The sequence below is a fragment of the Vulpes vulpes genome, chromosome 1 (assembly GCF_048418805.1).
Source record: "Vulpes vulpes isolate BD-2025 chromosome 1, VulVul3, whole genome shotgun sequence".
NCBI lineage: Eukaryota > Metazoa > Chordata > Mammalia > Carnivora > Canidae > Vulpes > Vulpes vulpes.
The window spans coordinates 151,649,493-151,667,088 of record NC_132780.1 but is presented as its reverse complement, the minus strand read 5'-3'; the positions used below and the strand labels follow the sequence as shown (position 1 = coordinate 151,667,088).

The 17,596-nt window shown below is 32.8% G+C and overlaps 1 protein-coding gene across 7 annotated transcripts in view; it reads left to right on the top strand.

The window, feature by feature from the left end:
• HMGCLL1 (3-hydroxy-3-methylglutaryl-CoA lyase like 1) overlaps positions 1–17,596 on the top strand; it is a 195,317-nt gene that overhangs the window by 68,236 nt on the left and 109,485 nt on the right. For 5 of the 7 annotated variants that reach the window (XM_072734417.1, XM_025991078.2, XM_025991080.2 and 2 more), the window contains 3 exons: positions 5,867–5,962; positions 7,930–8,078; positions 17,220–17,283. In XM_072734417.1, the coding sequence (XP_072590518.1) occupies positions 5,867–5,962; positions 7,930–8,078; positions 17,220–17,283 (309 nt within the window). The remainder of the gene's footprint in view (positions 1–5,866; positions 5,963–7,929; positions 8,079–17,219; positions 17,284–17,596) is intronic. The other 2 variants (XM_072734421.1, XM_072734407.1) reach the window with 1 other exon arrangement.

Below are 17,596 nucleotides of genomic sequence, written 5' to 3'. Positions count from 1 at the left end.
GATGAAAACTGAATCATTCACTTACAATTTTACACATATAATGTTTAACAGAATTTTCTATAGACTAGCTTCTGGCAGTATACATTTTGAAACTTGTTTCTTCTCAAATAATTACATATTTTTGGTGCCAGATATTGCAGAACATGGTGAATATGGGCTCTGCTCAACTCTAGGGTAACAACTTCATTAGGAAGTGTAATTGAGTACTATATGTTATACAATGTATTTTAAGTATTTTAAATATATAAGAATATTCTTGAGGAGAACAGTCATGAGCTCTCTCTAGTGGGAAAATTTGTGCCTGAATTCATACATAAAGAACTATAATGTAAGAAGTTAAAGGAATCAAATGCTGTTCCAATCTTTATATACATTACTTGAAGTCATTGTAGGAGACCCACTGTATAGATGAAAGCAACATTTTGTGTAAATTGTCTTTTTGTTTTCTCATACTTCTTCACTGCTCAAGAGCAGTAAAACATCTTGCCACCAAAACATATTTCTCACACTCAGCCTGTTTTCCTCCAACTTTATTGCTAATTTGATTATTTAGATTTTCTACCAATCTTGTCCTCTTGTTCCTAGCACTTCTCAGTTTTCCTCATAATATTCTATAAGAAGAAATCATGTGCAACAGTCTTGTTAGAGTGAAACGGAGGAAAAATTTGAGTTCTTTAGTTGGTGGTTGGAGTGAAGGAAGGGGCAATAGGTAATGCTCACCCATTGATGATGCTTGACTTGGTCATATTAGCTATAACAGGGCAGAGAGAAAAGGAGTAAAAGTAGAGTTCCATATTTAGGTTGTAAGATCCAGTTGTAAGAGGTGGTCAAGTAATATAATTTGGTAGATACCACTTTACAGATATCACCATGAAGATGGAATCTCTTAATACTTTTTCCCTCATTTTATTTTTAGATTCTACTCTAAACACTTTTGCCATTTAAGAACACAGTGCTAGCTTGAATTCTTAATATTTCCATCCATAAAAACAATACAATCTCCTTACCTTAAACAGAGCCACAGAGATGCATTGAATAATTTCCATGGTGATGCAAAACAATTCAAATCCTCCTATCTATTTTGCAGTCTTGTTAGTGACTAAACTCCTATTGAGTTAAAATAATAAATGTAGCTTTTATATGTCATCAATGTGTGTGAGATTTCCATATAAAATCTTATAAGGCAACTCTGGAACTTAATAGCATTTACCATGTATGATCTTTGTAATTGCATTTGTTCTGGAAAAAGGAAAAAAAAATTAGTCTTAAGCGAATAGGAATGAGTTCGTCTACAAAAAATAGAACCTCTCAGTTTTTTCTGCACTTCTATCTATAGTTAACTATAAATATGTATTTCACTTTACTGAACATCTCAGACAACATATATTCAGTTGGAACTGAACAAAGTTTACTTAGTGAATATTCTGTTTTCTCTGACAGTAGTTATTTGGGAGAGAGATAAATAGTAATAGATATTTTTACTTTCATTAGACTTAAGAGTGAAAGAATTGTGTGATTTTAAAAAATGATTCTATAAAATATTTCTCCAATAATTATCTGAAGAATTTTAATAAAAAAGTATGTTTTAAGTTTAGGCTTATCAAACCCTTCCTTTTCAGTACATAAAAGTTCAATTTATCATAGAAAATATATGGACATATATGTGAATAATCTTGTTCTATGAATATTTTTAAATAGTTTCAGGCTCTATGAATAGTTTTGCTTCAGTAAACTTTTATGAATAATTTGCTCTGTTAAAAAACTGGCCCTTGAGTTATTTACATTTAGCCTAGACAAGATTTAGTTTAAATATTTGTCATTATTCTAGTTTACCAAAGAAAATGTTTTTTTTCTCTTGCTCCATAAAACTGCAGATCACATGACATTTGTATTTTGTGGTTTGTTATATACATATGTACACACATATCTTTTCCCACTGTTCTGTGTATTATATATGTATGAACTGTGTCTGCTTCATTTTTCTATGCATGTTAAATATGCAGTAAGTGTATAAAATATTGAATCAGTATTCAAACACCGAAGTCAAATTTTAAAATGATTTTCTTAAGGTCTTAGGACACTTTAAAATTAACTTTGGTATCCTGGCATCCTATCAATGTAAATTAATAATTTGTGTACAAAATATAATTGAAACTTGTTTTTTCTCTCATTAAATTTATGAGAAACCCTTTATCATTGTTTATGATTTGTGCATTATCTTGAAATCCGAATAAACTCAGGAAATTTGAATGAGGATATTATGTATTTAGAAGAGATTATAGTATTCAGATAATGGCAAAATATTAGTAAAATATCTAAATATATAATGTGGAGTATCTAAGTCTAATTACTTCATGACAATAGCAAATAAAGTCTCTAAACTATATGTCTGTTACACTCTAAACTTTATGACCTTTTGCATATCTTTAATACCCTTGTAAATTGTTACACAAATATTATTACTTGAATCCATATATAAATGTGGATTCCTAAGATTGATTAGCTATCATACAGCTGGTTGTGTTGACCAGATAGACATAGGTATTGCCATTTCCAAACTGTGGCCAGATAATACCAAAGTATACTATCAACCAAATTATGGAGATTTTTATGATCTTAAATGAAAAGTCAAAGCAAAATCTTTAAAGTTTGTTAAATCAAACCAGATGTAGAAGGGTTTCATTAAAATGAGAAAATGGTGCTATAAAGGAATATTTCCATTATTTGAATAATAGCTTAAACTTCAGACATTTAAAATAACATCAAGATTGAAGTATAGCATAAGCTTCCTAAGAGGAAAAGAAAAAAGCAAGAATTTTATACCTTTAATTTAAATCTGTTCTATTTTATTCATTGTAATAAAATTATATCCTATCATGATCTTCTAAACCTCTTTACATAACTGTCTTTACTGACCAAATTTAGACAGAATGCTACTTTTTAAATGGCCTCATTACAATGACTATTTTTAAAAGATTTTATTTATTTACTCATGATAGACAGAGAGGGAGGGAGACAGAGGCACAGGCAGAGGGAGAAGCAGGCTCCATGCAGGGAGCCCGAAGTGGGACTTCATCTTGGGACTCTCGGATCAATCCCTGGGCACTTAAACCGCTGAGCCACCCAGGCTGCCCCACTGTGACTATTTTAAAAAACAAAAAAGCACTGATTTGTTGGATTCAAATTCATGTATTTATCATAATTTTACTAAGGTGTCTTCAATGATTATCAAAGTTCAGCTTTCATACTTGGGAATTTGATTACTATCATTTGTATTCATTTTTTTCGTTTTACTAATTGAAACATCTATTAAATTGTTATTTCATTCATTCAGATTTTTGTTAATTTACATGTATGATGAAATAGAATTCAGGTAAATATGCTGGCTGTTGTCTGGTGGCCTTAGTTTCTTTGCACATGGATTGCTGCACATGGCCTCTCCGCAGAAGCTAATTTTTCTCACCGAATGTTAGCTGATTTCCTTGCAGTGGTTTCACCCAAAGAAAAAAACCATATGGGAGCTGTATCCTTTTCCATATCCTGGGCTCTCAGGTCACATGTTGTTATTTTTGCTATACTCTATTGCTTAGAGAAATCACAAGTCTGCCTAGGTTTAAGTGGGAGGTAAACACAGTTCACCTCTTGATAGGGACTGTTGAGCTTCTAGAAGAGCATTTGGGATTAGAAATACTGGTATGGCCACTTTTAAAATTTTATTTTATTTTATTTATTTTAAAGATATATTTATTTGTTAGAGAGTGAGTTGGGGGGAGGGGCAAAGGGAGAGAATCTCAAGCAGACTCCCCACTGAGTGTAGAGCACAACCCAGGGTTTAATCTCAAAACCCTGAGATTATGCCCTCAGTTTAAATCAAGAGCTGGCTACTTAATGACTGAGTCACCCAGGTGCCCCTGTCTTTTAAATTTTTATATGCTGTAGCCATGTTCTTTGTATCCCATACTTACAATTTTCCTAGACTGTTATAGGCCCTACCAACTTTTCCTTATTCTGAATTCCTTTAACCTGTGCTCACATTTATAACCAGTATATTCCTTTGAATTGTTAAGTTTCCGTGTGCATCTCCCCAACCATATTGCAAATTATTTAGTGCAAGGACTTTAGTTTCCTATATTTATATTTGTCACAAGGTCAAGCATAGGGTTTTGGACACAAAAGGTGCTTACTAAACATCTGGCTTCAAATCAAATAGACTTAAAATTAGAGACTTGGCTTCTATGCATTATAGATGAACATAGTGATTAGTCTTTGTACAAAAGGCATATATCAAGTAGCAGATAGTAAATGTGATCCTGAAGAAATAAGCAAAAATCATATTTTAGAAATAAATGTGTTTGGATTGACTGAAATCTGGAGGCTTAAATGTCAATAAGTTATGATGGCAGTCAACTTTTTTTGCATCTTAAATATATAATTTTAAATTTAAAATGTACTAAAAACTCATTTAATCCATATTCATTGAAAGTATTAAATTTGACTGGCATTTCACTGAAAATAATACCAATAGACTAATAACTGTAAATATTGTAATATTTCACATTTTTAAAAAGTATATATTAAGAAAAGCATTTGTACTTCAACTCATTTTTATTTCATTTTAAAATTAAAAATAATATTTATTGTAACAAACCACAATGTATAGAGAAAAAAACGTCTTTCCTCATCCATTCCCATATTGAAGATACAGACTTTGGTTTGGTGCATGTTTTTATAGCTTTCTCCATGATCATTTTGTAGACTTTTCATTGTTTATATATTATTCCTTTTACTTGTTTTTCCTGCCATAATTCATTATTCTTAAATATATAAAGCTCATGGTTATGTTAATGGTAATTTATGTGATGATTATGAGATTTGATCATCAGTTTTTTGGTCTAGGAGGCTAAATTAAAGACTTATGGCAAACAGATTTGATATTTTAATTTAAATTCGATTTTTAAAGATTCATAGAAAATACAGAAAAATAAAGGCTTGGAAGGATGGGTTAAATTTTCTTACTATGTACTCCGTTGTATGCATTTGTTTGCATTATGAGAACAAATAGTAATCTAATGATAGTAATGTGTAGGACACTATGACTATTACTAAAACATTTATGCTAACCAAACAATATAGTAGGATCCCAGTCTTGTTAAATTATTCAAACAGATGTGTGATTTTTTTTTTTTTTTACTAAACAATGTAAAATTTCATACATTGAAAATTATCTGAACATAAAATTTTCATACGGAAGGAAAATGCATAGCATACTGTCTTTAAAATTCTCCCCCAGCTAAGGGTGCCAGGGTGGCTCAGACAGTTGAACATTGGGCTCTTGGTTTCTGCTCAGGTCATGATTTCAGGGTCCTGAGACTGAGCCATGCATCGGGCTCCATGCTCAGCTGAAAGTCTGTCCTAGACTCTCTCTCCCTCCCTCTCTCTCTGTCCCTCACCCTGCTTGTGTTCTCTCTGTCCCTCTATCAAATAAACAAATAAATAAATCAATAAAATCTTAAAAACAAAAAAAAAACCATTTTCCCTAATCATAAGGATATTTTATTTGAAGCTTGGGCTGTGAAATGAAAGGAAGAGACTAAAGATCAGTGAAGTGAAAATAGTAAAGTTAAGAATTGCTGACTATTTGTAATCAGTCATTTAACCAGATCCTGTTATGTGAATAAATTAAACTCAGATCTAGTTTTTAATGTATTTGTGACTTTAAGAACTACTTATCTTTAGCTATGTTGGCATAGCTTGTTTTTCTGACATTAATTTATAAAATATAATTGTGTGTGTAATTATAACCTTCCTAAAAGCTAAACACATGCTCAATAAATATTTAAGGTTAAATAAATATTATGTATTTCAGATGGCTGATCACACTGAAGTGATGAAAGGCATTCATCAATACCCAGGAGTTCGATACCCTGTCCTTACTCCTAATCTTCAGGGTTTTCACCGTGCTGTAAGCGTGCTACTAATTATTTTTAAATCAGTCTGCTTCTTATCGTTTTAAGGATCTTTACAAAGTTAAAACAGTATTAGATGTACCTCCCTTGTTACTCTGTATTAAATGCTATTCTAATATAGACACATGAATACATGGCGATCGATAACCTCAGGATCTTGTTAGGGAATGAACTGTTCCACATAAATGGCCTTTCCAGTTTAATGATTCAGGAATCAAAACACAAAAATACAGTTATCCATTTTGATGAAATTCTTTTGAAAGCATAATTTTTTGCTTCCCTCTTTAGTAAGGATTATAGAATTTAACTTAAACATTTCTCAGTATATTATAATTATTAATAGAGTGGATCATTTCTGTCAACTTTTTTGGATCAGCTTTCTGATTCTGTTCCTTCCCTCTAGGTGAAACTAATTACTGTCATTTGCAGCTGCCTATCACAACTTTCCCTGTTCCTCTCCTGGTTGGTTTCTTCCAGTCCTATGTGACTTAAGAATTTATATGCAAAAAATTTTAATAATGACACATACAAGAAGAATCAGGACAATTTTAAGTAAAGGTTTGAAGTATTATGCTTTCATGGCTTTACTGTAAAAGTTTTGCAGCAGCTATTTCTGGTGTTCATGAATATTTTTCACTTTTGTCATTGGGACTGTGCTACATAAAGTAAAAGTTGTGGGTACTAGTTGATATATCACCCAATGTGTATCTTGTTAAAACCATTATTCTTTTGTTTATTTTGATATTTTTTATCCCATTGTAAAGAAAGTAAGAGGCATTTAAAAAATTGTAAATATTGCTATCGTTGATCTTAAGAGAGTAAGGAATGTCTCCACCTTGAAAAAGACATCAAAACTGAGAGCCCACTCTCCTGCTAGCTTGGAAGTGCAGATAATGGAGTGCCTTGGATAACAAGTGCCTTGGGAGTCAGGCACACCTGTGCTCAAAGCATAACTTCAGAACTTCTAGTAGCTTTGGGACCTTGTGCTTGCAATTTAGCCACTTTGAGCCACAGTTTTCTCATCTATAAAATGGGAAAAGTAGAACTGGCTTATAAGATCGTGGGTTAGAAATAGAGCAAAGTACTACCAACAGGACTAACACATAATAAGTGTTCAAATAAGTAGAATTTTAATTTTAGAAGCTAAAAATTCACTTAGAAGACTAGAGGCAGATATATTTTTTTAAATGTTGGAGAGAAAAAATGACAGATTATTTCCTCTTAATATATTAAGAGAGTATCAGAAAGAGAGGAGAATCTTCCACAGTGCCAGAGATACATTAATAGAAAGTCTTTAAAAATCCAGCTGGAAAATGAGAAAACTTGGTATTTGAAAATAAGTCACTAGAGAAGCCTGGAGCAAGGACAAAAAATGGCAAAAGGGAAAAATGATTAGGTTAATATTTTGGATTTAAAGACTGGCAAGGGGATGGTTATAGCAGTCCAGGTATGAAACAATGGGAGCTAGGTTAAGAGACAGGAAGAAAATTTTGGGCAAAGTCTAAAGGATGAATCGGAAAAACGTTTTTCTGTGAGGTTATAGGAAGAGGAGAAGAACAGAAAGCATTTACTAGCCTCTATTTTAATAATAATTGGTCTAAAAATAATGGTTCACATAGATATTAAAAATTTTTATTGGGATGCTAGTATTTTCCATAATTACAGTTAAAATATTTCTGGAGCTTACACATAATTTAGGAAACATAAAATTAAATTGGAATGCCATCACTGTGTTTTCTGTGCCTTAGATTTATGGGTGTTGCATTTGGAGAATTACTTTGTTATCACCAAATATTTTTAAATTTGAAAAGAGCAGATGTGGCAGGATGAGCAGACTCTAATTTTAAATTCTAAGGCAAATATTAACACAAGGATGCCTCTATCCGGTGGTTAATATTTCTTCTATTGCTATCATTTAAATTTTTGAAATTACTAGGTTTTGCCTTTATATTCTCTTTTTCAGGTTGCTGCTGGAGCTACTGAGATATCAGTTTTTGGTGCTGCATCTGAATCCTTCAGCAAGAGGAATATTAACTGTTCTATTGAAGAAAGTATGGAGAAATTTGAGGAGGTCGTTAAGTCTGCAAGGCACATGAATATTCCAGCACGAGGGTATTTATGAAATCCCATAAATGCTCTTTAGTTAATATCTATTGTGTAAGCTCATTTATGAACCATGTAGACATTATTTTACCACTCATTATATATGTAGGGCCACCACTGTAGGGTAATACATCTTGTGTATCTCACTTAATAATTATTAGTTTATCTAGCTTTGAAGTGTATAATTCAGCTAAGGTCAAGGGCAAACATGACATTGCAAACCTGACATTGCATGCAAACTTGACATTGTTACTCATGTTATTAATACTCATTCAAATGCAGCCATCTATTGATCTCAGCCTACTGTGGGTTGATAAATTTATATAAACTCATAGTAGAGTTTGGGAAGGAATCCTCTAATGTGGTTTCCACAGCTTTCTTTTTTTTAAAAGAACCATGACTTTTTCTTCAAATACTACATTATGTCGAACTTCAATAGCATACCTAAAACATAAAATTGAGCCTTTGAGCTGCCCTGGGAAATTTGGCTCATCATTTCACCCATTCAACCTCCCCTTCAACAGCCAGCTTCCTTGTTTTCCCTTTATGACCCTAAAGCAAAGGTAAATGAGGGAGGAGAAGAGAGAGACTTGTTTTGATTCTTGCCTATTTCCAGAACCAGCAGTTGCAGCATGCACTGCAAATAGGCTCTACTCCCAGGCCTATGCTCTGTAAAATGTGTAATAAATTTTTACTTAAGAAACAATTTGTTTCTAAGATATTAGCTAATTGTCTGTTGCTTTTTATAACTATAGACATATGATAATCTTACCGTCTTAATAAATTAAAATGCTTCTCCTAAGAGAAGCCTGAGAGCTGTAATTGGATTTAGGTACAGGTTGTACTACTTTGATTGAGGTGAGCAAAATTCATAGTGGTAAGGGAAAGTTCAGTGGTTAATGAAAAGGCAACAAAGGCAACACCCAATTTTGAGTGACAGTATGAGAATAGGGTTAGAATCCACTCAAGGTCATTTGGAGAGCAAATGGAGTTAGACCACACCACAGGTAGCTATCTCCTTGGTTGACTTACTTTTGTACCTTCTTTTTCCTCTTTCCATAGTAAGAGTTTCCAGAATGAGTTTTTAAAGATACGAAATCGTTTTTGTAATTGAAATATACACATATCATGGAAAGCACCTACAAGAAAAATTTTAAAGTGTGCAACTCACACTTCAAATAGGAAGTTTTTTGTTTTTCAAATGGGAAGGTTTTTTTAGTGTTAAAAGATGGATGTCAACATAAGTTGTATAATATATTTTATTATCTTAGTTTTTCTCTTATAAAGTAGAACAGGTAATGTGTTAAAGCTGATAGAAACCCTAAATCTTCTTGAATACTGATTGTTGAACAATTAACATTGTCCCATCAGCAAAAAAATTCTAGCCGTGCTACAAACTTAAAAAAATTGCCAGGCCTTGGTAGGGAGGTCACAGAGTGCAAGTTGGATGAGAAGTGACCCACAGTCTAATGCAATTAACAGAGTATATTGGAAACTTGCTATAGAGCTCAACAATACACAAATTTATGTTTTCCACTGCAGATTTTGCTCCTTTGGAGCACAACTCAGATTTTCTTCAACACTGTTCATTTTTAGAAATATGCCTTTCTGGATGTGAGTTCGTTATTTGTGCAGTTGAGAATTATCTTTCTCCTCCCCCAAACTTTTATAGAGTTTAAATTAATTTTTACTAACAGTCAAGATTTTATATGCTCATTATTAAAAGTCATAGGTCATTAGTAATCATTTAAGAGTCATGCTCAACTAGTGGAAACCAAAGTAGATGCTTCATCATGTCTTACTATGGCAACATGGCAACAGCTGCATCAACATGTACTTGATCACCATCCAGAAAATTTATGTCATCAGCTGTCAGATTTAAAGGCCATAAGGCAATACACATTTTATAAATGCTCACTAAAACAGTTTAAATTTTTATAAAAATAGGTAACTTTCGTAGGGTCTAAATAGCAGCTTTTGTTAAAGTTATAAAGGCTATTGTTGAATTCCACCCTCCCTGAAACACACATATACACATGCGTGTGTACACATTTTTTACATGTGCTCAGGACTTTACATAACATCTGGGACACATTGGGAAAACATACCATGCCAAATCATTGACATAAAATGCAAAGTCAGCTAACTACTGCTGAATATACATTATATATGAATGAGCAATGAAATGTCTACATTTTAGACTTCAGTTTTTAAATGTGTAATTCATATGATATATGTTCAAAATGTGTAGGTTATTTTTCTATTATCTAAATTTTTAAAAAGTTAAAAAGGCGAAGAAAAATGTCTGTGATAAATGTAATTGTTTTCTCTATTTTTATCAATGCACTTGTTGAAATAATTATCTCTTGGTTATCAAGATCCTTTCAAAATTGAAATGCCTCAAGATATGACGTAGTACCCTAATATGTAAGTCATTTAGTTTTATTCCTTCTTGTCTTTATTTTTTTATTTTTTTAATTTTTATTTATTTATGATAGTCACAGAGAGAAAGGGAGGCAGAGACATAGGCAGAGGGAGAAGCAGGCTCCATGCACCGGGAGCCTGATGTGGGATTCGATCCCGGGTCTCCAGGATCGCGCCCTGGGCCAAAGGCAAGCGCCAAACCACTGCGCCACCCAGGGATCCCGTATTCCTTCTTGTCTAAGTATCAACTTACCTTGAATGAAGTCACGAGAATCACATACTCTCTCTGTGATAATATTAGTTTTAAAAAAGGAAATTATCACTAAGGAGCTATTAATTTTACTATTAAAATGCTTATATTACAAATTCACAAAGTCAGCAGTTGTGTGTATCAAAGCAAAACTTTTTTACATAATTACATCTTAGGCCTCTCCTATAAAATCGCTTAAAATGAGTTGATCCATGATTATTCTGAAAGTCTGAGCCTACTGAAAGTTGATAGAATTGTATTTGTAACATTTTTTTTCCTAGAAGTCAAACAAAATTATCCATCCATTGTTAAAAAAAAATTACAGAATTCAAAATTATTTAACTGTGAACTGTGCTGAATTTTTTAAATTCCAGAAAAAAAAAAGGTGCAAAATAATGAGAACAAATAGTAAAGGACAAATTAGTAGTTAAATGAATATAGATAATTGTATATTATCCATATGTTTATTTTGGAGAGGAAAACAAAAGCAATTTTAGGAAGTGATAATGTTTTACTTTTCAAGTTAGTGTTTCTGTTTTCTTTGGGTAAATAGTAGTGGAATCACTGGATGGTATAAAATTACTATTTAATTTTTGAGGAACCTCCACTTTGTTTTCCACAGTGCCTGCCAATTTACATTCCCACCAATGCACAAGGGTACTTTTTTTTTCTACACCAGTGCTAACACTTGCTATTTCTTAAATCTTTTTGATATTAGCTATTCCGAAAGGTATGAGGTGATAGATAAGTCCTTGTGGTTTGATTTACATTTCCCAGGTCTCCAGGATCGCACCCCAGGCTGTAGGCAGCACTAAACCGCTATGCCACTGGGGCTGTCCTGGCTGGAGGACTTCTGAATAAGAGTATATAATGTGTATCACTGACCAACTTCTTTGATGAAACCCTCTTGATGTTAGGAAATTATTGTGCTTAATGATTTTTTGACTAGCTGCTAGCTCTATATAATTTCTAGGCTCTAAAATGGCAATCTTTCTAACTGCTGTGAAGTAAGGGCACTTCTTTCCCCTCAAAGTTGTCATTTTTCACTGGTTTTCCCTTTGAGAGATAATTTTAACACAAACCCATTTATTCAAGAACTTGCATCCTGCTTATTTGTTAGCCAAACCATTTTGCCCATGTTGTATTTCTCATTCTTTCTTTGTCAAAATACATGTTGTTACAGATTCTGATCCTGATCCTGAAGGTAGTAGCAATATTATTGAGTGTGATAGTGAGCTTCCCAAGTTTCAATTTTTTAAATACACAGTGACCAGCAGTTAGTGTTTCTCATAACTAATGTAGGAAATAACTTCCATTGGATGATCTACCCCAATGGAATTCAGTTGCATGTATAGCACCATCTTCTAAGTGGACAGTTTATTGGTCAAGTTCCTTTCCAGCCTCTGTTAAACTGAGGCCTTTGTTGGCCTGGAAGAAAAATTAGAAGAGCAATTCAAAGCATCATTTACCAAACACGGTACATAAAACTCTAAAAATGAGACATCTGTTAAAGCTATTTTCTGTCATACATATGGTTTGAGGGTTTATACTTTTTTTTTTTTAGCCTTACATATTATTCTGGCACTGCTGTGTATCAGAATAACACATACCCACCAATAGTTAATATGTGTAAGCTGTATTGGTACAATCATATCTCAACAGCTTTCATACAGAGCCTTTGAGTAAAGAATGTGTTTTTTCATTTCTTATGAAATTAGCATTGTAAAGCAAAAAAGAGTATCTTAGCAGAATTATTTCTTGAGACTAAGGGACAGTCTTTATTTCTTATATCATCTGAAGCATTAAATGTTCAACAGCCTCTCAACAATCAACTTTTGGTTGACTTATTAATAATGGAATTTTATTTTGTATTGTTTATAAGTGGATGCACTCTGCATGACTGCATCAAAACAGCTCCTACATTTAAATATCTTAATTATGTTTAATTGACATCACATGTCATCTCCTTGCTCTTGGCATTGCATTTCTCTTCTGAGGATAGCAGTGGTTGATTGTTTCCATTTAAAGTGTTTGCAACATTTATTCCAGGCTTTTTCTCATCCTTTTGGGGTTTTTTGGCAAAATGATTAAAGTATGTAGGATAATTGTGGAAAGTTAGGGTTGGGTAAGGCCTCACTGTAGGTACTTTTTTGACTCAATTTCACCAGGTAAAGTTGTTAAATAAATGGGACCTTAATACATATGTACATTAGTTCATTCAAGAAATATTGACTGTTTTATGTAATGTACTGTCTAATGATACTGTGTGGAATATGAAAATGAAAAAGTGGCCAAACTTTTAAGAGTTTCCAGCAGACTGAAGAATAATATTATATAGAAATATTATTATATTGTCAAAAAAACCAAATACATTAAGAAAAAAATCTTATTCAGGTTTAAAGTAATACTGTACTAAATTTCTCTGGGGCGATTTGGAGAAACGTAATGCAGAAGGTGTCAATAAAATGAAGTCATTAAAGATAGGTAAATATATAGAAGCATAATCAGAAATAATGGCCTTTTCAGGTGGGGCAGGAAATCTACAAAGAACAAAGGCATAGTGAAGAGAAATCTCAAGAAATGTTTAAGTAACAGGAAAAGGTTTACTTTCATTGGAATGGGAGTTTTTGAAGCTGTGTAATGGGAAAGAGGTAGTAAGTTATGCTGAAGTTTCACAAATTGCTAAACTTGAACACCAAACTTATTTGGTAGACAATGATAAGCAACTAAAGATTTTCAGAGTATAAACCTATGTAATTAGATCTATGCTGTAGTCATATTATTTTGTCAGTAGTTACTAGTGTACAAATGAGTGGTGTGACACCAGAGGCAAGGAAATCCCTTAGGAGATGTATGCAGCTGTCCTGAAGAAAATACTCAGGGACCATTCTGTAGTCTTTGGGTGGGGGTGGGGCGGGCACTACAAGTGGTCACATGCTAGCTGGAGCTGAAGAACCAACCAACCCAGTTACTGAATATGTTCTCAAATATCAGCTTTAAGTGATTTGGCAGAACAGATTCTGGAAATTGCTATTATTTTTTTGGCAAATGCAGGAGAAACAGGAATGAGCACCATTTTGGACAGAGTAAACTTAATATGGCATGTGAATGTGTCAGGAAATCAGTTTGTAATGTTCGTGAGATTTGGAGTTATTCCTGGAATTATCTATCTATGTAATGATGAAAGCCAGAGACTATGAGGGACTGAGTTGATGCAGAGGCTCCCTTTTGTTCCCATTACTAACACATAAATATAACCACTTTTAAAACATATAGCCAAACTCAGAAAAAGAAAGTCCTCAGATTTCATCAAAGAAAGTGTGGTAAGCATGCAGGTTGATGCCACTAGCATATGGGGTATCTATTTCAGATGTAACTCCTAGTGTCTTGAAAATGGAATTTTAATGTCTATAAGAGGAAAAGATGGATACTCTACTAAAGTATGGATTTGAAAGTGATTATTCTTGGAGCTAGGAATCATCTCCTTGCAAATGCAAAGTCAGTAGAACTTGTGGAGTATTCTGAAAAACCAAATTAAGTAATTCAAGTAGAAATTTGTCCAAGAACTGGTAAAGTCCACAGGGAAAGGGTAAAAAGAAGTCAGATCTTGTTTACAGAAACATTTGAATAACTCAAGACTCTCATGGAACACCTACAGAAACTAAAATAACTATAAAAAGGCACAGTAAAAATTATATACCACATGATGATACAAAGTACCCTAAGAAAAAAGCAAAAAGAAAAAGCAGGAAAACTTTAACAGAAAAAAAGGAAATAGAAGAATCTGAATAGAAAATGATAAAATAACCCTTCAAAATATAGAGGCAAAGGAAAAACATAGAAGAACAAATCTTTACAAAAAATAATGAAGCTTTTGCATAAAGAAACTTTTCTTGAAATGAAAAATACATTTATTAAATAAAAATGATGATTGCATTGAGCAGCAGATCACAAACAGTTGAAATGGGTATCAGTGACTGGAAGTAGGATCTAAGGAAATTGCAATAATACAACATAGAAAATTTTAATAGAACTTTTAAAAGTGAGGTTAAGAGCGAATGCCTAAGAAAATTTTCAGAAAGAGAAAAAAGGGAAATTAGATATGAGAGGCTTGATTAACCACTACCCTGAGGATTTTCTAGATTTGAAGAAAAACATCAATGTAAATATTAAAGAAGTATAACAAGTCCTGACATTCTCATGGTAAAATGTAGAATATTAGATATAAACAGAGAATCCTAAGGGTAATAGAGAACAAATTACTATAAAATTGGTATAAGGCATTACCATTAGATAGCAAAATTCTCATCAGCAAAACTGAGACCAGAGATGGTAAAATATGTTTAAAATGGCAGAATGACTGTTAACCTAGAATTTTATACCTAGCCAAACTACAATATAGTAGTGAGGGTGAGATAAAATCATTTGTTGACAAAATGGTCGGCAAGACCCAGCCGTTACTGAAAGAAATATCAAAGGATATAGTTCTATAAAAACTATGTTAAGCCAAAAGTAAGAAACTGGATTAAAAAAAAAAGAAAAGAAAAAAGAAATGGAGAGGTTGTAGTATGGGGTTTCAGCAGAGTATGAAATAATTTCAGATATGTCTGTGAGAAATTTAACCACCAGCCAATCAAAAATAGATAAAAGGGGCTATAGCATAGTAGTGAGGAGATTCTTTAGACTAGATACCCTCAAATCTATGTATTATCCCTAGTTACACAAGGGATTAGAGGGAAAACTTGAGTGAATGAAAATGCATGTGGACAAAGTTAAAGTCACAGCACAAAGTGACATCATTCCCAGATAAGTTGGGAATGAGAAGTTCGTTTGCTTTTATTGTTTTGCACTTGTTTTTTTAGGATTTTTTTTTCATTTTTAGGGAAATAACATGTAAATACATGACTTTAATTTTCTATTTAATCACATCTAGATATTTTGGTTTTAGAAAAAAGGTGATTATACACACGTGTATACACAGACACACACACACAATTTATCTATGATCATTGTATCCACATTGAAAATACGTGTTCTACCAACCTCAGCCATCTTTTCCAAGTGTTAGATATATGTAACATTTCCTTTCCACTTGTTTTGATTAAATTTATACAGATTAGTCAAACAAAATTATAGTAACTATTAGAGCAGAGAAATAGATTTCCTCTCCAGCATAACTTCTAAATTTTAATTGAATTAGCCTCTTTACTCCTCTGTCCTCATCACTGCTACCTCCTAATTTATAAAATTGATTATTTTAATTTCAAAATAAAACTTTTATTCACATTTTGATACTTTTGAAATTAGATTACATGTTGGAATCAATAGGTATGGGTTGAATCATTGAATATATAGTTTATTTTTTTACTCCAAAATCTTTTATGAAATTCATAGCATATCTTATAATGGACAGCATCTTAGAATCATGGAAATACAGTCTTATGGTCTGTCTTGTTTTGTCTCCACTTTTCCTCTGACAACCACTTCCAGAGTTCTCTAAGAGTTAACATTTCTGGAAAACTACTCTGATCTTGTCAGTACATTACCTAATAATTTTGAGTGATCTCAAAGTTCAGACTCCTTGGCGTGGCATTCAAGGGCCTTATTATCTAAAGCCTGTGATATTCTGGCTCAGAGAATTGGATCTCCAGCCTCATTTCCTACCACCCCTCTCTCATGTGAATTGCTTCATCCCTGACAATCAACCACATGATGCATTATTTTAATACAAGTGTTGTAAAATCTCCGAGGAAAGTTTAATAAAATGAGATTGGTGTTGAACTGAAAATAGCTAAAACAGGCTTTTTCTAAAGCTTAATACTTTAAGATGGAAAAGTAGCATTATTTCAGGAAAGGCTTGACTTTTATATTAAATTGTCGAAGAAGCTTATGGAATATCTTTATTTGGAGTCTTTTAAACATAGACTAAAACTCTTCTGTTTGGGATGATTTAGGTATACCCATGAGAGATAAACAAGATGAACTTTGAGGCTGTGGCCAGGTTTAGGAGTTTGGGGGTGATTAATGACTGTATCTAAATGAGGCCAAAAGATCCAGATGGGAGTGAAGAGAAATTCAGTTAGTCATCTACATGTTATCTCTCTATGATTCCAGAGACCTGGATATTTGACAGTTGGATGTATGTACTTATTTAAATAAAACTATGTAGTTTGGTGGTATTTTTTGCTTTGAATGTTCATGTGTTACTATAGTATAAAAAACTCCACAAGATAAACATCTGTTATGTTATTCTCTTCAGCCATCAAATAACATACATCAAATTGTAATTACTAGATAAAAATGTGAGTTAAATTGAAAATATTCCAAAATGGCTTTTATTTGTTCTGAGAATAATGGATTAGGGTAAAATACATTTTAATGACTTTTTAGCAATTTCTTTATTTTTATAAAATGAAAACTGAGAAATGATTTATCCATCATCTATATATTTATATGACTCTGTGTTTTAAACTTAGGTATGTGTCTTGTGCCCTGGGCTGTCCATACGAAGGAAACATCACACCACAAAAAGTGACAGAAGTAAGATACCCCTGGTTTCCTAGTTCTTAGTAAAATGATGTATATTATTTTTAAAAGGGGCCTATTTTCCTTACTGTTATTGCATCTGCACAGCAAAATTTAAGGAGAGCCAAGAAATGGAAGACAAGTTTGATCAAGTTATTAACTAATTAACTGTTTATAGCTCTTGAAAGTTAAGTAACATTTGAGTCTTATCATTTGGGTGCTCAAGGTAAAGGAATAAAAACACCTGTTTCATTTTTTCCTGGGTAGAACTCAGGGAGTGACCTTTCCACGGTCCATCAGAATGTGAGGGCACTTGCTGCACACACAC